The sequence below is a fragment of the Ambystoma mexicanum genome, chromosome 4p, assembly GCF_040938575.1.
Source record: "Ambystoma mexicanum isolate Mex_15411 chromosome 4p, UKY_AmexF1_1, whole genome shotgun sequence".
Classification (NCBI taxonomy): Eukaryota; Metazoa; Chordata; class Amphibia; order Caudata; family Ambystomatidae; genus Ambystoma; species Ambystoma mexicanum.
The window spans coordinates 1,200,247,434-1,200,268,208 of NC_090927.1; the positions used below are offsets into that span (position 1 = coordinate 1,200,247,434).

At 46.6% G+C, this 20,775-nt stretch overlaps 1 protein-coding gene across 1 annotated transcript in view; it reads right to left on the reverse strand.

The window, feature by feature from the left end:
* Window positions 1-20,775, reverse strand: part of LOC138453728 (two pore calcium channel protein 1-like) — a 1,160,417-nt gene that overhangs the window by 509,928 nt on the left and 629,714 nt on the right. Inside the window, exons 9-10 of the mRNA XM_069606850.1 lie at window positions 15,963-16,164; window positions 15,642-15,786 (exon numbers count right to left, since the gene is read on the reverse strand). Coding sequence (XP_069462951.1) covers window positions 15,642-15,786; window positions 15,963-16,164 — 347 coding nt within the window. The remainder of the gene's footprint in view (window positions 1-15,641; window positions 15,787-15,962; window positions 16,165-20,775) is intronic.

Sequence of the window (20,775 nt, forward strand, 5' to 3'; positions counted from 1 at the left end):
AGATTTGAGGAAGTAGGAGAAAGCAGAGATTAAGGTATACTCGGAGGGAAAAATCAGAAGGAATAAGTCAGAATAGGGGGTCCAGCAAAGAAGGAGTGAAGGAGGAACCCAACTGAGGGAAGCAGTGAAGAACAACCACAAAACGGAAGGAGTCAGAGAAGGGAGAACGCAGGAGGAGTTGAGTTGGAAAAGGAAAGTAGTAGTTCTAGTAGTAGTACTAGTAGGAGTAGTTTTTCATTTATATAGCACCTTCATCCCTTTAGTATGGTCTCAACCCGCTTGTGAGGGGTGAATGCTCTTGGAGGACCGGAGTCCAACGTAAGAACATTCTCAGAAGGAATATTATGCGTGTGCGTGTTAGGCCGAGATAGGGCGTTCGATGGACTGGCCGTGTCCCAGTAAGCTACCCATGATGGTTAGGCATGTGGGGGGTGGTCAGTAGAGTGCGCGAGTGCAAGAGACTTGTTATGTGTCCAGCTAAACTGAATCTTTGTTGTAGGTCGTCACTGCATTCTGATGGCAGAGATGGTGTGCTTCATGTATTAGTCTGGTATATGGAGGTAAATGCGTGCGAGGGAGTAGACGTGTCTGCGGCTGGTGTCCATCCATGCCAGACCCATGCTGGAGTACAACAGCTACAGGTAAGTAACTTGTTCCTTCTCCAGCATGGGGTCTGGCATGGATTCATATGCTCATGAATACAAGAATACATAGCAGTACACACATGCACAACCACGGCAGGTGGCAAGGCTCAACATTAAGCACCTCTTACCTCCTCACCAGGCTCACCTTCAAGCAAACAGGTTGCGCAGCACTGCTAGGCCGACTCTGGACTTCTCCCTGGAATCCCGTCGACGCAGTAGAATCTCGTGAAGGTGTGCGTCGTCCTCCACGTTGCCGCCCTGCAGATGTCCAGCAGGGGCACACCAGACAGGAACGTCGTAGTAGCAGCGATTGCTCTGGTTGAATGGGCTCTCGGACGGCCCGGCAACGGTCGGTTTGCCAACCGGTGACAGTGCATGATGCAGCCGGAGAGCCATCTGGAAATGGAATCCTTCGAGAGGGCCTTCCCTTGGTTCACAGGGCCAAAGTTCACAAACAGCTGTGATGTCTTCCGAAAACTCTTTGTGCCAACCACGTAGCGCTCTAGCCACATCCAGCGAGTGCAAAGTCCTCTCAGCCAGCGACGAAGGCAACGGGAAGAAAACAGGTAACACCAAGGGCTCGTTGAGATGAAAGTCCGACGGCACCTTGGGCATGAAGGAGGGGTGCGTGCTCAGCACTACCCTAGTCTCGTGGAATGTCAGATATGGAGGTTTACAGGAGAGGGCCCAGATCTCTCCCACTCGTCGTGCGGAGGTGATGACCACAAGAAACGCCGTCTTCCACAATAGTAATTTCAACAGTGCCGAATGCAGAGGCTCGAATGGCGGACCCATGAACATGGTCAGCACCACGTTGAACACCCACGCCGGGGCCGGAGCCTTCACCGGCGGGAACGAGCGGAACAGTCCTTTCATGAACTCCTTCACCAGGCGATGAGACCACAGAGACAACCACCACGGAGTTCTGGTGTAGCGGGAGATCACCGCCAGATGAATTTTGATGGAGGCGTGTGCCAGCCCCACCTTGGCCAGCGACAGCGAGTACGGCAGCACTTGAGGGGTTGTAATTCGCAGAGGGTTGATCTTCTGTGCACAGCACCAGACAGAGAACCTCTTCCATTTGTGTCCATAGCACTTAAGAGTTGAGGACGCCCTAGCCTTTGCAAGCACCTCCTTGCAGTCCGCCAGGATATCGTACCCTCTGAACTCTAGCGCTGCAGGAGCCAGGCCTGCCGGTTCAGCGATCCCGGGTCGTGATGTAGGATGGCACCTCCTTCCCTGGGGGACGCTGACATGTCCAGAAGGTCCGGAAACCAGAACTGTCTCGGCCACACCGATGCAACGAGGATCATCCTGCACCAAGACCGTCTGAGTAGGCTGATGAGTCGCAGCAGCAACGGCAACGGTGGGAACGCATACAGGAACAGGCCGTGCCAGGGGAATGAGAATGCTTCGTCCATGTCCCCGGCTGGGGGAACCTGCTGGCGAACCTCTGGCACTTGGTGTTTCGTCGCTGTCGCAAACAGATCAATCTGGGATTGCCCCATCGTAGTAATATGAGATCCACTTGATCCTGCCGAAGCTCCGACTCATGGCAAGAGCGCAGCTCCCTGCTGAGTGAGTCGGCGATGGTGTTCTTTATTCCTGCCAGACGGAAGGATACCAGGAATATCCCATGAGCAATGGCCCAGTTCCACAGATCCTGCGCTTCCTTGGATAGGGCTGGGGATCTGGTGCCCCCCTGCTTCCGGATGTAGAACAATGTGGTGGTGTTGTCGGTGAAGACCCTCACCACCTTGCCCTTGAGGGACGGAAGGAAAGACCTGAGGGCCCAGAACATGGCTCGGGGTTCCAGGACATTATAGTGACCTCTCCTCCGGGAGCCAAAGGCCTTTAGCGTGGAGATCTCCGGTGTGCGCTCCCCATCCCTCCAGGGAGGCATCCGTCGTCACCGTTTCCTGATGTTCCTGGGTCTGGAAGTCCATGCACGGCGCTAGATGCGCACGGTTACACCACCACCGGATCGCTTGGCGGAAAGTCTCGTTGAGGCATATCTTGTCTTCGAAGCTGCCCGCCGCTTGCATCCAACGGGTGTCGAGGAACTCCTGTAGTGGCCGCATCCGCAAGCTGCACAGATGTACGAGGTAGATGCACAATGACATCATGCCGAGCAGGGACTTGATGGACCTCACCCTGGCCACTTCCATGGTTAACAGCGGTTGTACCTTGCCCAGGATGGCTTTCGTCCTCTCCTCCGATGGTGAAGCCAACCATGCCACAGTGTTGAGTCTGGCTCCCAGGAACAGGGTGTCCTGCAATGGTACCAAGTGGGACTTTGCGAAGTTGATTGAGAATACCAGTTCCATGAGCAGGCGGACGGCCTTCGCTGTGTGATCGACGGCGAGTTCTCTTGATTTGCTCGGATGAGCCAATCCTCTAGATAGGGGTATACGTGGATCCCGTGCAGGCGCAGCCGTGCCACTGCCGGTGCCAGGCACTTGGTGAAGACCCTTAGCGCCGACTTCAACCTGAAGGGCAGTGCCTTCAACTGGTAGTGCCGGCCTTGGACCACGAACCATAGGAACTTTCAAGGTCCTTTGCATATGGGGATGTGGAAGTAAGCATCCTCCAAGTCCAGGACGACAGGAAGTTGCCTTCCTCCAGTTGTCCCAGCACGTGCTGAAGGGTGACCATCCGGAACTTCTGGGACTTGATGTATCTTTTGAGGCGGCGAAAGTCTAGGATGGGCCGCCAGCCGCCGGTCTTCTTTCGGACGAGGCAGTGCCGCGAGTATACTCCGCAGCCCTGGGCCTCATTGAGACGATTTCTATCGCGCCCTTTTTCAGCATTGCTCGTACCTCCAGAAGCAGCTGTGGCACGTGGTTTTCTTTCCTGGCCACCAGTGGGAAACGGGGACACTTTCTTTGGAACTCGAGGGAGTGTCCGTGTGCCAGGGCATCCAGCACCCATGACGAGGAACCGCCGCTGAATCCTTTGGAGGCACCTTGAGATTTACCTCCGGAAGTCCGAAAGGACGGTCGTCGCTGATGGAGAGAACCCAGGGCCCGGGCCGTCTTGGTGTCCGCCTTGATGGCCTCCAGTGACTCGTCCACTGTCTCGCCGAACAGGTGGTTTCTGTCGAAGGGCATGTCCAGTACTCTGGTCTGCACGTCCTGATGGAAATCAGTGGCCCTGAGCCAACCGCACCAGCGAAGGCAAACGCTGTTGCCCGTCTGGCGAAAGCCGGTTTCGGCGATGTCCGTGGCCACTGTGATGGCGCGGTCCGACGCCACCTCACCTTCCTGCAGGATTTCAAGGGCTTCTGCCCTCTTGTCATCTGGGAGGAAGTCCAGGATGGGAGCGCTCTTGATCCACAGCTCCCGGTCGTAGAGCGCCACCTTCGTAAGGGCATTGGCTGCCTTGATTGTCGTCGACAACCGACGAGATGACTCGTCATCCCATGGCATCCAGCTTCTTCCCCTCTGCGTCTGGCGGGGAAGTGGAAGTTAATGCTGTCGCCCCTGCTGATTTCTTCTTGGCCACCGTGGAGACCACCTAATCCGGGGACAGCTGTGCCCTGAGGGACATAGGAGCGGAGTCCTGGACCTGGTACTTCTCATACCGGTCCCTCTTCGCAGGGGCCATGGATGGGTTCTTCTGAAGGGACAGTCCTTCGTCCCAGATGTCGTCAAGTAAGGGCACTGAGAGGACGGTCTTCCTCTTGGCCTCCCGTCGTTGGTAGAGGAACCCTTCCTTCTTCTGCTCTTCGGGGCATAGCTGGAAAAGCTCTGATGCCCTGGAGATCATGGGGTGAAAGGAGCCAATTTCGTCGGGTGGGGAGTCCCGGGTAGGGGGTGATTGGAGATCCGTCCCGTCGTCACCACCGTTGTTGTCTGTCCCCGTCGTCGTCTCCATCCCTGTCTCGTCCCTCGGCAGAGGGGATGGGGGTGAAGGCTGGAATGGAGGTGGAGGATGGACTCGCCTCCGCTTGTTCGGTAGGCTCCCCGACGGTCCAGGCGCCACTGGATCGTCTGCTGGTGGTAAGGGCAACCTTGTTCTCATCTCCGTACACAGGGCCTGCAAAGCCATCAAGATTGCTCCTGAATTGTCTTGTGGCATCGGTTGTGACGGGAGCGAAAGCTGCGGCGCAGGGTCCTCCGCTTCCTCGTCGGCCCCACCGTTGCTCTCTACGTCCACCTCACCGGGATCCCTCCCGTAGGCCCTGGCCTCCTCAAACTTCTTGTCCAGGATCTTTTTGACGCCAGACAGCTCATCTTCGGAGGTGGTATCTGTGTCCGTTAGGGCTACCGTGCCCCCCCCCTTTCTCATTCCGGGGTTTCACAGGGGTCTTCTCAATAGGCTGGAAAGACGTTTCCCCCCTGGGTGGCAGGGAAACTCTAGGCCCGGAGATAGTCTCCACTGGGGTAGCCTCCGCAGGCTTTGCCAGGGCCGCCACGACTCCTTCAATCGAGGCATTTGCCAGGTGAATCTGGGCCTTCACGACGCTAGGCGCGTCTGGGGCCTTCACCGTAGGGGGAGGGTCACTGCCTTGCCCCCCCCTTGGCTGTCTCCATCAGGATCGACCATGTGTTCTCCTGAAGCTTACTCTGGTTCTCGACTTCCTTTTCACCGAGCCAGAGCGCTGGCTCGTGGATGATGGCGTTGGTGACATTGCGCCTTGCCTGGCAGCCGAGGAGCACGAACCAACGGCACTCCCGGTGCCCGTAGACTCACAGGCTTAGCCTTTTGTTGTTGGGCCCCCGTTGCCAGAGCGCCCTCAAAGGTCTTAGAAGACTGCTCGAACTTCTTCTCACTACTGCTGGTCTCTTCCCCTCCAGCCAGTTAGTGAGCCGAATACAACGCTCCTTCATTGTCAGGATGGACATGTTCTTACAGAATGCACAGTCCTTCTCCACGTGCGATTTGTCGTCGTGAAGGCATTAGAGGCACCGGAAGTGCTCATCTTCCTTGAAGACATTCTGTAATCCACATCGAGGGCAGATCCTAAACAGCTTGGATCCAACAGGCGTCGTGTCTCCTTTGTCCTGGGCCATGACCACTTGGGGTAGGCCTCAAAGATCTTCCAGAATCCTCCAAGAAGTGAAAACTCGATGAAAATTTGCCCTTGAGGGGCGTAGAAAATTCCAAAACGGGTCCACGTTAATCGGAAGACGAATCGGTGCAGCTTGAGGCGCGAACTAACTGAAAAAATAAGAGTAAACTCTTAGGAAAAAAACGCAGTAAACACTCGAGAGCTAAGCACGAGGACTCCCAACACTTGAACCTGCGGTAAAAATCTCAAGATGGCTGCCAGAGGAGGAGCTTAGGTAGAGGGCAGTCATTGGTTGGGGCCAGTATGACCCAGAGACCAGTGTTTAGTTACTAGTAGAAAGACAATTCAGAAACAAAACTGATACTGATTCTTTCTTTACCGAGGATTCCCAGCCTGACGACAGGGAATATTCATGAGCATGTGAATACATGCCAGACCCCATTCTGGAGAAGTGGGAAGTCTTTAAATAATGGGAAAGTAAACGCTTACCTAAAACGCTTGCGTGTGATGCTAAGCCTTTCTTTCCCGAGAGGCAGAAATACTTTGTTGCCAAGCGGTCGTTTGCTATATAGCACGGAGAACGCTGGTGGTAGCCGAAACAAAGTGAAACTGACTTTCCTGAAGAGTTGCAGGTATTGTTAAAGGGACCACCTGCATGAGACAATATTTCCCTGTACCTTGAAGACTGAGTGTAAACCGAAAAGTGGCAATGAGTCTTTATTTGAAATGGCAGTTCAATTTTAAAACATGATCGCGTTCGCCTGATTTTGGTTTCCATTGTGAACAATTACCTTGCAACACATCAAAGGTTGTAGCAGCGGACTAAAGATGTAGTAGAAGTCGAAGATAGAACAAGCAATACCCAAGCCCATAGAGGGATCACTATGAACGCCAACCGCCATACACAGAAGAACGATACACTGGTGATTTTGTAGTTGCTGAAAGTGTGGATACCCAAAAGTTTACATCCAAAGTTGGTAGAGTGACACAACCACTTTGGGGTAACCACTGAAGGCCAGGTGTACATAAAGCTGGGGAAGGGAGCTGGGTACATGTTTATCAAAGTGAAGCAGCATCTATGGTAGCTGTAAGACGGGCAAAGAGGCTGACCTTTCTGAAGACATAGAAAGAAGAGTGCCTTGCAAGCCTGTGGAGGTAGATGCCTTGCAGTAATGCCTACTTTTAAAGTTACCACTGAAGTAGTTTATTGAAAAGCAGTAGAAGTTGTAGTAGCAGTAAGAAGACTGTGGCTGTCAAATTTGTTGAAGTTAACTGTGGGGCCAAGGGAGGTGTTCTCACAGTCACATTGTAGAAGGAGGTTGGTTCAGAGAAGAGTCGATCTCAAGCCAGAGCATCCTGATTATTGTATAAAAGACACTGCAGACTCTAAAAGTGAAGTAGATGTTGGCAAAGTGGAATAAGAAACGTTTGCCAAATTCATCTGTTCTTTTTTGGAAGGAAGTCATTCGAGAAACTGCATTGGTGCTGTTAATTCTCTGTGGAACTGTAAAGAAAGAGGTCTTTCATCAAACAAGGAAGACTTTAACCAGTGGATTTTATTTGTTTGAATTTTTTGTTTCCTTGGAACTTTTCAAGACTTTTGTTAAGACTTTTTGTTACTTGGAGAAAATTGACTTTGGACAATCTTGAAGAAGTAAGATCTGCCCAGGACCACGAGACGTCATACAAGACACTTGGTGTTTGGTAACCTTTTATTTATGTTGTATTTATGTTATTTGAATGTTGATATGGTTTATGGTGAGGGCTAGTTTTGTGAATGCTAGGAAGTTTTCCTTTAGATCTTAGAATATGTAGGGAATTGCTTGGTAGAGTAGATTTAGTTAGGATTGTTATTATTTTGTACACAATAAAAAAAGGCAAATCCCGAGAAAACTCAATACAGTCGTGAGTCTTAAATTACTGACCAGTCACACAGGTTAGGTTATGAGACCGGATGAGTGCGGGGAGGGAATAAGGTAGAGACTAGAGAGACGAGGGGATAGAGAGGCTCCTTGTAGGACCCATTTAGAAACAGGATGAGGGAGGGAGGAAAAGGAAGAGAGCATGATTTGAGAGTGGTTAGAGAGAAATGAGGAGATCCACCTCAGGGCGGCATGCCTGATGCCTAAAGAGTGGAGTCCATCCATGATGTAAGGGAGGCATGGTATCACAAGTAGGACACTGACACAAGAGTTACAAGTGTCAAAACCTTTATTAAATTCTGGGGTTTGGAAAAACTCTTACTCTGCCTTATAGCTAGGATGGGAGTAGTCTATCAACAAATAATAAAGAAAACACAGTCCAGGTCAGTCTTTGTCAAATCAAAATTGCCTATACTAACAAAACATAAGGCCTGCTCTACCTCTTATACAAAAAGTGTGAAAAGGGGAATGTCCATGCAAATGAAAGTCAGTGTTACAACATAAAGGATCAAGATGGCAGAGCCAGCTCTCCTGCGCACGTTGGACAGCACAGAGTAAGGCGGCCCCTGTAAACAGGATGACACAGTTTGGCTCAGGTCATCAAAAAAAGGCAGTTCAAAACATGGGTCGAGGCCCGCTTGGCCTTCCATGTTAACATCACTTATTCCAGCTTTTCAATAGTTCTTTCACAGTTCAACAAAAATTCACGTAGTCTCTCTTGGTCGGGGCTCAGACCTCTCAAGGCATCAATAGTTCACATAGGTCTCCCTCAGCAGGGCTCAGATCTTTCAACCAAAAAGTACCTGATTCAACGTAAATCTCCCTCAGCCGGCTCGGACCTCACAATTACAGCACTTGCAGGGGTTCCCGTCCCCAAGCTTTATTCACATTCATTGGGGGTTCCCTTGCCCTAACTGATTTCATATTCAGGTGTCCCTCAGTCAGGCTCAGACCTTTCACTGATGTCAAAGACTTTCGAATATGTGAGGCTTTTACTATAGACATCTGCAGGACCACTTCAACTCGTGCTCTCCCTTTATGTTATTTGCCCCAGTGTCTCTTGGTCTTGGTAGTTCCATAACGTGAGCACACAAGTTCAAAGAAATCTTTCTCGCAAAACATTCACCTTTTCACTTCCCCTTTTGCTTGACCATTGAGCATTTCAGAGTTCATTCACTTTGACGATTTATAAGTAGACATCAAACATTTTGCGGAGACTTTCAGTGGGTGACTTCTTTTCGCTGGACCACTGCGCTACTCTTCATCACTGGCTTCACAGGTATCGGCAATTTAAAAGTTCATCATTGGTTAGCTTTCTTTCGCGACTCATCAGCATGTGTGCAACCTTCAATTGTGAGATACACTGGTGCGGCTTCAATCTTTACTTGATGCAAACCGGCCTTTCATGTCTTTCACTAACTCACTGGTTGTGGCCTTCCTTTCTTGTCTCTGCGACTTTGATTCACAAGTCAAGGTTGATACCACAGGGTTGGCCTCGCCTCCCCAATTCTGTCTTTCACCCAGGAGGGTCGCTGGCATCCTTGAAACACAATGCAGGTTTCTTCTTGTCTGCGATTTGGCTTTCTCCGCGTCTCCTTCACAGCTTCCTGGAGGCAACAATCTCCTGTATGGCACTTCATGGTTTCTCTACCCTTTGCTCTAGTTCCTCAATCGGTCATACAGCTACAGTGGGTTCGCCTTTGCCCCAGAAGATCTGCTCCTTCTCGTGTTCTACCTTGCTCAGAATGTGCCTCTATGTTCCGCCTTTTATCCGTGGGAGAACTAATGGGTATCAGATGTATGTGATTAAATTCAAGTTCCTGACTTTGCCGGACCTGATTAGCGGGACATGTCCAATGAGATAGGTGTTAGCCTTTCTACCCTCAGTCGCCCTCTTCTTCCATGCAGTGTTTGTGTAAAAGGGGGGGGGAAGAGTTGGGACGTTGGAGAATTCTATGAAATAGGATGGGGTATGGGTACGTGAAAGGGGGGGAATACCACGTCTCACATTCGGTTGCCTCACCCCCACTCCCCGAAGACACCCCACGCAGGTGATCCTCCCGCACTGGTCTACCCCCAGGGTCTGGATCCAAATGGTGATGGCCATGCCTTGGCCACCTGAGAGAAATCCCTGGGACTAGTAAGTAAGATACCTTTTGGTTTCTCACAGCGAGGATGGTCTGGTTGATAAGTGTTGAAGGCCTTCCGAGTCTGCGGTTCTTTTTAGGTCATCCCAAATGGAGACGAGGGGGGATTCTGTTCCCCGGTAGGGTCTGAATCCAGATTGAGCTGGGTAGAGAAGGCAGTTGGATTCTTTGACGAGGCAGAGCTGCGTGTATTATGTGTGGTCCAAGAGTTTGGCAATTAAGTGGGTGTTGGAGATGGGGTGTTAAGTGGAAGGAAGGAGGGGGCGAGGGTGGGATTTTTAAGAAGGGGCTTTACATGGGAGGTTTTGAAAGCCTCAGTAAAGATGCCTGAAGTTATAGAATGGTTAATTATGGATCGTGCAATGCTGCCTGCACAAGTTGCGGATAGGATGTTGCTAAGGATTGAGGGATTGCACTGATCTCCAGTGGAACTGGAGGGACGGCTTTAGGATAGGAGTTTCAGAAATTCAGGCTGAGAAATAGGAGTGATGGGGGAGAGGACCAGCAGAGTGACCAGAGGTGGTGCTAAGACAGGATGAGGAGGAGAAGAAAGAGGGATGGATCATGATAGTTTGTTAATAATGGAGCAGTGTCTTTCGATTGCAATGTTGTAAGTGGAAGTGGGGGAGGGAAGGTGGAGCAGCTTGGAGTCTTGAATTCTACAATGATGCAGCCAAGTTCCCTACTAGGGTTCGGGGAGTTGGAAATTTGGTTTCCAAGGATCTGATGGATTTCCTCATTCCAATCCTATAGGCTGTGCTCTGTCTGGCATAGGTGGCTCTGTTTTGAGGTGTGGGGTTAGCCCTCCAAGTGCGCTCCAGGCGATGCTTGTGGGTTTTAAGGGATTTAAGGGAGGAAGTCTACCATTTGGGATTAGGGCCAGATCTCTGGGGGGGTGCATCTCATCGGTGTGAGCGGGATGAGGGCATTGGAGAACCATTGGTTGAACAATTCAATAGAGGGAGGTTCTTCATGGAGTGTGAGGGCTGGGAGGGAGCATAGAAGGAAATCGGCCAGGTCAGGGTTTATAATCACCTTATTCCAGAGAGGTACAGGAGAGATAGGCTGCCATCAGCAGGAAGAGGGCAAAAGGGTATGGTGGACAATAGGATCCACAGAAGCAATGCAGCATTATTCAAACAAGAAGGGCCAACAACTATAGAGGGGGAGCCAAAGGTTGGAAATCAGACCTAGTGGGGCCGAATGTGGAGGGGGACAGAGAACGGCTGAGAGAGCTAAGAGCCTTGTGGTCCTGGGGCTGCAACTGGCAGGACCAAAGCTCACAGACCTTGCGACTGCCAACAGGTAGGCTAGCCTGGAACTATAATCTGGATATGGTGAAAATGGCAAGCCTACCAATGACACTAAAGTATCATTGCTGGTCTAGAGAACATAAGAGGTTCTGTTGCCACATCTCTATTGATGTAAGAGATACAATGACAGCCTCAAAATCCACACAGAACCAACGATGAAGACATCAGTGGTCACCTGTAACTGGGAAGAAACCCCAGACATGAAGGAGGAATCATCAGGAACAGTGACCTTAAGGAACATTGAGACACTTTTCACAGGTTTGATGATAGCCAACCAGACTGCAAACTGCTGTTGAACTTTGAACTTCGCCTCATGGTGATGACACGGACTGAGACTGATACTGAGCATTCTGAACATTTTCTGAACTTATTCAGGTCCCCTGCCCATCACCTCAGTTCAAGGTGAGATATTACTCCTTGAATCCCCTTATATTCTTCCGTTCAGCACAATAAACTTATTTTTATAACACCTTAGACTGTCTCCCAAGTCCTCAGTGTATCCTGCTAAATGTGAGATGTATAGTTTGTAGATTTCCCTTTATAACCAATTGTTGAAAGGTATCAATTGCTTCAACAATCTTCTACGGGTCTAATCCTGAGGAGGTAGTCAGCAGCTTCCTTAGACCTTTAGTGTTTCCTTATAAGGAGAATTCTGTACGTCCACGAACATACCTGAAGAAACACTGCCCACCAAATAAAAGCGGACATGTTTTAGTTACGGCTAATCTTACATTTCCGAGCAAGCAAAGTTACTGAGCAAAAAAGAAGGCAGGGGTGCTGGAGAAAGACAACATTCAGGAAAGATTTGTAAATGGAAAGAGAGGAAAGGGATGAAGGGAACATTAAAGAAAGCATGGGTATTACGAGGTACTGCATGAGAAAAACAATCATAAAGCACCCAAAAAGGAAGGAGAGGGCAGAGAAATAGACTGATGTTTTAATGCTAGAAGACTGCTAGGGAGGACAGGTACAACAAGGACGAATGGAGAAAAAATAGCAAAAGGGTGGAAGAAGGAAACCATGAGAACCACAAACAAAAACACTTAATTAGTATCAAATAAATGGGCTAGAAAAGATCTGCTAGTAAACAGATCATGCACATTTTTGGGCACAACTTTATGCAGGATGGTTTCAGCGATCACGTCTTCCAGGGTAATTTATTTGGCTGGACTACAGTTGCTTTTTATGGGATCCCTTCTTTCTCCTAAACAGAAGACATATGATTTGTTCTCTTTACACCTTAGCAACTACTTGGTAGGCACTTATAAAATATCTTGTAGGACAATGTGGTAAATGAATCGGTATCTGTGGACATTCTAAGACCACATCAAAGGTTCTGGATGACATTTCTTTTCCATACAGCACCAAAAAACAGACTGTTTGCCAAAAAACCCAGACAGAGAAGTACAATGTGCCATACCTCATCAAATGTGAAATTAACGTTGAAAGCTGTGCAGGCGTGTTTTAAAATTTGAATATAATAATGTATGTTAATGTGTTTTTATATGTTGCTACCACACTCTGTGCCATTATGTAGTACAAAATAATATTACCCAATTTAATGTTACTCTTTTTAACAAACTTGGAAGGATAAATGTCTAAGTATTATCCACTCACAACATAGATCTTAGCAGCAGGGAATGTGATGAATCCTGTGGAGTCATCACCAAAACCCAGCCTAAAGTCTGCTCCCATCTGCCAGGGGAAGGCAGCCGCTAACTGATCCTCACCCTGGGGGTGGTATCAGATGGAAGGATCACATGGGAGAAGACAGCTGTCCAGGGGAAGTGGTGACTCCACCAGGGGAGACGCAGTATTCGTCTTCTCAAGATGAGGGGGAAATCCTTCCCAGATATTTAATGGCATAATATCAATGTTCCAATTCCTCTAATATCAAGGTTCCAGAAACCTGTTACAAAGAACCAGTTAAACAGAGTAAAGTTGGTACCTTAGAGGCTCAGGAATTAAAGAGAAAACTATTTGAATTTCACAATTCTATCCTACTGAGAACTTCTCACCCTAATGTGTAACTGCAGACTCTTTATCCAGCCTCCTCCCCCCCTTACTCTGGTAATTCTCAGTCTATGGAACAATCTAATTTAAAATAAAAAAACTTAATACCATTAAGAACTCCAATTCCCATAATGCCAAAGGTACTGGGACGAAGAAGAGGAACTCGCAGGCAATGGGGACTCAGAAGTGGGAGTATCCAAAGGTGTGGTTTAGTCATTGCCAATTAAAGCACCTGAGCAGAATATTTCAAGCCCAGGATGAGATCGAGCTGAAGAGGTTGTGTTGTGAGGATGTTGAAGCAGAGGAAGAAGCAGTTTGGATCAGTGCAAGAGGCGTAGCAAAGGAAGCTCAAGACATCCATGGTGCAGCCAAGGAGAGAGGCCCACCAGCAGAAGTCACTTCAACGGGTGAAAATCAGTAGCACTGCAGTGCAGAGTATGTGCAGTGGAAGACGCCATACTAGGGAGAAGCCCAGCTGTGAAGAAGACGCGTTACTGAAGCAACAGAGTTCTATTGCTCCCGGAGACGCAGCGCAACTTACTTGAGGCCTGCTGAAGCGGGAGAAAAGACAATGACGTCCGAAGCAATGGCGTGAGACCTGATAGCAAAAGGGATGCGCCGCGACGAGCCAGTGAGTAATCAGGGAGTGAATGCTGACACCGGGGAGCTCCGTGAAAGAAAACAGTCACAACTTAATGTTTTTGAATAACAAACACTTAATGAATCCAAGCAGACCATATTTAATGAATACCCATTTAATGAAAAAAACATGAATATAAGTGGAAGAAAGACTTTGGGCAAACACTCAGAGAGGAGAGGTTGGAACCAGTATTACCTACAGCCAAGAGGCTGTCAGGAGACTTTGCGCCAATACCAAGAAGGAAACATAACCGGTGTCTAAAATCAGGAGGCTGTCAAAAGACTTTGTGCAAACACCAAGAAGGGAAAGGTTGTAACCAGTATTACCTTGTATCTCACATTGCCAGCAGTCAAGAAATTGTGAAGCCATGCCGGAAAATTGGTGTGGAGAATACTGGAATCAAACAAACAAGTTTGAAGTTAGTGGTAGGAGTTTTCTTCCTGGCAGGCGAGTATACCAGGAAAGGGCTTATAGTAGTTAGTCCTGGCAAGCAAGTGGACCAGAAAAGAAGTTGATCATTTGATAACCTTGTGGCAAAAAGAGTTGCAGAAAGAACGTTTATTGAAAGAAGTTGAAAATTTGATAACCTTATGACAGAAAAAGTTACGGAAAGAAAATGTGTTGAATGAAAATAACTTTTACGCTTTATTCATTTTTGACAAACAATAGCATCAATGAAGCAAGTTATTATGTGACAAAAGAATATAATTTTTCATTATATATTGAGAAAAAATAACGTGTTATTTTGACAAGAAGAATTTTCTATGATAACAGAACCATTGCATTTAAGTTTTGGAACTTGTATGTTGGGAGAAAGTCACACATTCTTAAAGAGACATTGTGGAAAACATTGGGGCTTCATTACGACCTTGCCGGTCCAGAAACAAGGGTGCTGGTAAGCTTACAGCCACCCTTGTTTCCGGACCAGCAAATTACAGATTTGCCTGCCGGGCCGCAGCACCAAACAGGTCTGACCCTGGCGGGCGCGACAGTCACAGTAGGCAGACTGATCACAGAAGCATCAGCACCGTTAGTAATGGTGCCGGTGCTTCCGTGAGCCCATTACCGTGGAGTCCCATGGGACTCCATGGGAATGGGGAACAACATTTATCAGCACCTAGCTTGCCGGTCCAACAGGACCTGTAATGTCCCGATGGCACCGGCAATCTAGGTGCCGGCAAAACGTCACAAGTCCTGGTGCAACCCGCTGCAAGCACCAGAAGTGTTACCACCTGATTTGTAATGAGGCCCGTTATGTTGTTTAAACTATCAACCAGTTGGGATAAAAAGGACATTTGTTGTGTTTTCAAGAAATACTCTGTGGTTCGAACATACTTTTCTATTTCTCTGAACAGAACTCTAATGGAACAGAACTATAATTTCAGTATTCCTGAATCGATCCAGGGGAAGGAAATACAACCCTGGTCACAAGGAGTGCTTTCACAACACCTTTAAGTTTGAATTGCAAAACTGTTTTGTTGAATCAAAAGTCAGATATATTTTCCTTGTATAATTTGATTGTATGTATAAGTGTGAGGTCCAGAAGGATTTCTTTAGTTTTAGTTTGCTACGCAGGGACCTCTCTGTTAGGTTAGGGAAAGTTAGGCGTTTAGCACAACACTTTTTTACTTTGAATAAATGGCAAACTCTGAGAAAACTTTACCTTTGTGTCCATCTCGCATTTCTGACCCCTCACAGGAACTAATGCACGGTTTCTGGCAAGACTTGAGAATGCTTAGTTTTTTCTTTGGAATGAAGTATTAGGTAGAGGGATGTCAATGATGTACATCTGTCTAAAAGGCAGTACTAACCATTGTGCTCAGTGGGAGTAGAGGAGAGGGGCGATAGGGAGGTACACTGTAATCCTGAGAATTTAACACCACCAGGAAACCTGAAAGCTGAACATATGTTTAACAGAATGTGAATTGTAGTGAGAACTTTGACTTACTTGTGCTGTACCATACGGCGAACTAAGCGACTAACTAGAGACTTGTACACATAAGGCATCCAGTGTTCCAGGGGATGTTTTCGTGACTTCATGGTAATGACTTTTATGTTAAGGAGGTCAGCAAGACGTACAAAAGCTTTCATATCTGGATTAAGGTAAGAAAAATCGATAATAGGTTACATGCCAAATGTAAAATCAACACAGTCGGAAGAAATTACTCCTCCAAGTTTAGCAATCCAGAAGTTTAACTAACATTCCCCATATTCCCATCCAATGGAAAGTGACAAATTGTATTTACTTCAATGTATTGTTGCTACTCACCAACATAACCTTTCTGTTGGTCATCAGAGACTCTCAGCAGAAGCTCCCTATGGGCATTGCTGATATCTGGAGCTACTAGTTTCACAAGTTGGTTCCACTGTGCCTGCTTAATAACAACATCTTTGTCCTCCTTGACCTTTAGGATGTTGAAGGCATCTACCATCTTGCGATGCTTCATGTACGCCATTTTGCGAATCTCATTCTAGAAAGAAGGTGCAATAATTCAGATTATTTATTGTTACTGTGTCTCCACCCACAAACCCACTTTATGGCTCAAAGACCTTGCTCCATCTTTGCAGTAAATTGAGAAAAGAATGAATTTGAAAATACATTTTTAGAGTGAAAAGTATCTATAAATGTAGAGATGGACTTTACAAAGCCCATGTAAAACAGCATAGCGTAAAAGATAACATTGGGTCTCATTACAAGGTTGCCAATCCGAGAACTATGGTACCGGTAAGCTTGCCGGTACTGCAGTTCCCGGACCGGCAAACTATGAGTTGTGCTCGCGGGTGCCTTTCTGCCCGCCAGGTCGGAGCTGGCAGGCAGTGCGTCACCCGCAAGCACAGCATGCCGCATGCACCGGTACCATTCACGAATGGTGCAGGTGCGTGCGGCTTCCCCATTCCCATTGAGCCCAACAGGGCTCAATGGGAATGGGGAAGAATGTTTTCCTGTGCCCTGGAATGGGCAATTACCGGGTCCACTGGGGGTGTAATACCCTGGTAATTTCCCATTCCAGGGCACCGGAAAAAAACGACTCCGGCAGGCACGGCTGTCCGCCAGGGTCGTAATGAGGCCCATTCTCATTAAATTATATCCAGGAGAGGTCCTTTTCTTCAGCAATTAACACAAATGTCTTAAACCTGAATTAATTATGAAATAGAAGTATCTTAACCTTAGTAAAGAAAGTGCATGAGTGCAATTTTGCACCGTATGTTCAGATGGGCAAAAAAAACACTGGAAATATATATTCTTTTAATGCATAGTTTCACCAGAGCCAGAGACATGTTTGCCTTAGTGCCAATACAGTGCCCTGTTAGCAGTAGGACAAAATGGACTTGAGCAAAAATGTATTCAAAGAATAGGTTTTTGCACAAAGGCTGGGAGGATAGCACAGGAGCAACACGTTTGTATTGGAAGCAAGACAACGCAGAGCAACACAGGTTTGAATACCTGGTCCCGTGCCTAGAGACTGGTCTCCAGTATTTAGCACATTACAAAAGATACATTTCCGTGAACAATTGCACTTTAACTGCTGCAAAGGTTTTGTAATAAGGCCTTCTATGCAGAGAACAGAGTAGAGAGTGGTCTGGTGTGGAGCTGAAGTTACTTAGCAGTCTTTTTGCTGTTTTCATTGGTGGAGGCAGAGTGTCTGAGTCTGCAGGAAGGACAGTATTCAAAATCACCCCCTTCGCATGAAGCGCAGCACGGAGAGCGGAGCAGAGAGTGGTCTGCTGTAGTGCTGGTGTTTCTTTGCAGAGTTTTTGCTGTTTTTATTGGTGGAGTCAGAGTTTGTGTCTGCAGCAATGAATGTATTCAAAAGCACCTCATTCAAGCGAAGCCCTGCACGGAGAGCAGATAGTGGTCTGCTGTGGTTCGCTGGAGCTCCGTGGGCGAACCGAGGAAGATGAAGATCCCTGTTGCACATAAGGTTCGGAGCATCTCCTCCGCTCAGTATCAAAAGTAGCTGCAGTGAGAGACTCTGTACAAATGTTGTTACACCGCTTATGACAGTTATGACATATGACATATGACATTATGACAGATAAGCATTTGCCTTATCCTCCTTAAACAAACATATTCACTTGTGAGCAGCAACAAGCCTTTTCATAGTAGTAAACTGGCTTGCAACGGAGTAAGGCTGCCTCCGAAGTGTGTGACAATAAATCAATGGCTTCGTCTTCTCAGAAGAGGCGGCCTTTATTGGAATTGTCAAACTCACCCCCAACAAACATGGCCCATGTAAAGCTATCCTGTCTGAGCACAAACTCTACTCTTCCAGAACACTGTCAAGACTCAGCTAACGTTCAAAGAGTTAGCAATTTGACGGAAGAAGCCATGGGAGTCTCTGAAGCCTGCTGCAACTATTTTTCCACTGGTATTCAAATAATAATGGAATCAAATCTTTCACAATCTCCCTCGCTTTTTACAGCACAGTCTCCAAGACATAAAAAGTTGTCATCAGTGTTAGATCTTTCTTTGTGGGACTCACCGCGGGATATAGGAAGATCTTCGTTATAGCATACTATATTACATGAGATCCGCAACACCCCGGGGTCAGCTCTTCATGCCCTGAACTTTACTCTTTCCCAAATGGCCAGCTCCTACAAATCAATTGCGGAGGAATTTTGAGAACAACGTTCACTTTTAAATAGAATGTCCTCAAAAATTGCATTTTTGGAGGGCTTTATTTATGGGAAAGTACAGTGTGCAAAGGCAGCTTCCCAAGACTTGAGCGATGATGCCCCCAGGTTCCCATGAGACTTTTTTAGTCCCAGTCGAGCATCAGATAAGAAGTTAAATGAGAACAGAGACAAATGTTCTGTAAAAGTAAATATGGTCGATATGCCAACTATGGCAGCAGCTATTTTAAATCCCACAGAAGAAAAAAAAAATTCTAAAAAACAAACTCCTTTAACCAACGACGCAAAGGTTCTTGCAGCTCTATGTGGAACTTGTGGCAGAGTTCTTTTCTTTCTCCTACCGCAGAGAATTCCTATTCAGGGGAATAGGAGCCCCAAACTTCCTTGGTTGATCAGTCTGAGAAGTGGAATCCATCCCTCTAAAAATGAACATCTATAGGAAGGCCAAGCAGAAACAGAATAAACTTGAACATCGAGGGAAACCTGCCTAAGGGCCCAATTGACAAATTTGTAAAGCCGCTATTAAAGCTAACAGAAACATTAGATCAAAGTTTCTTTACTCAGAGATGGAGAGCATAGGCAAACTGGAAGATATTAACTTGCCCAGTATGGTGGATTCTTCTCCTACTACTTCCTCAGTGAACACACTGACTGCACCTTGTTTTTTATTTTTATTGTTGTATTATTAGTTTACATAAAACCTTATACAACATGTAACACAAAGGGAAAAAAAATATATATATTCTACATTTTATACCTTTCATACAGCCAATACATAAGCATATAAAAATACCCTGATATATAAGATGGAGAAAATGTTATCGTACCATACAGAAAAAGAAATTAAAAAAAAAATTTCATCTAAAACATCTAAGACATCAGCATTTTAAAAAAAAATTCTTAAAAAATTCCCAGCCATAAAATCAAATTACATAGAAGTTATATGCCTTGTTAATATCATTACCCGTTTTTACCCTATAGATACCTACACAATTAATTCTTTATTTTTGGCTTCCAATTCCTCCGTTATATTTTGGAGGAATAAATTCAATGCGAGAATTAGGGAGATATTGACACCCCATATGCAGCGACTCCAGAACAAATTTTTCGACATTTCTAAATCCTCATCAAATCTATCATTGAGGTATAGAGCTCGTTTCGACCCAAAATGGACACAAGTTAGGACGAGGTGCTTAAGAGTTTCTAACATGTCAGTTTCTCCACAAAAACGACATGTAAGGCTAGGTAAAATATAATTAAGCACCTTTTCTTTATGTATCCAATGATGAATTCTTTCTAGGGTCGGCATCTGGTTAAGTCTAAAACGCATAAATGTAGTTCTCGCCCTATAACAGGGGAATCTAAGTAAATAAAGGGGGATACATTCCCTTGCATGTACAAATTTAGCATATTCCTTATAGGTTGCATAGGACTCTATTTCATTAACTGTATCCACCCAATCCGCCTTGAATAAGAGTCTCTTAACTAGGCCAGGTCGTTGCACCAAGTCGTCTAAACTAGAGCCTAAAGTATATAACAGAGAATTCATTCTATCGCTGAATCCCTTAATTGATTGGACTGACCCAGATTCAATTACCCTATTCAACCACTCATACAGGGTATTTATAAGAGGATCATTCATTTTTCTAAAAAAGGAAAGCTGTCTCCACAAATATCTGGCTTTAAGTGAGACTAGACATAGTTCATGCCGGATAATGGCATTGGGGATTGCCATGGAAAGGCCCATTACTTCCTTCCATAATTTTCCCTGAACCACATTTAAATAGGAACTCATATCCTTGGTGCAAATATCCAGACCATATAAAAAAAAACGGCTCACATTTAGCAAGGTAGAAACGTCTAATGGGTAGGAGCGAAAATGTACATACTCTAGCCCTCAAAAATTTCATTTGAGTCTTTAATTTAGACGCTTTTTCTACAAGACTCAATTTCCACATCTTTAGGCTAGAATTGTTTGAAAAATTATAGCCTAAGTATGTTATGGCCTGCACCTGTTCCACCGGATTGTCCCCCATCTTCCAGACATAAGATTTGGCAACTCTCTTCTTAGAGATTACAATCGTTCGAGATTTCGATGCATTGGGGGAAAGATTATTCAACATAGCATATTGATAGAAAATATCCATCCTTCTACGAAGACCCCGTGGGGTACGATCAAAAAGAATGAAATCATCCGCAAAGGCCATCCACTCGATAACCAAACTTCCCATCCTAACGGGAGCGATGAAAGGACCCCGCCACATATCCTCCACATCGCTGACGTACAGGTTGAAGAGCGTGGGTGCAAGTGAACAGCCCTGCTTAACCCCCACCTCAGTATCAATGGCATCAGAAAGGGAACCTTCATAAGATAAGCGCTCCCTGACATAGGTATTTCTATGTAATAGAGCCAAGAGTTGAACAGTCTTACGTGGAAAATTCATTGC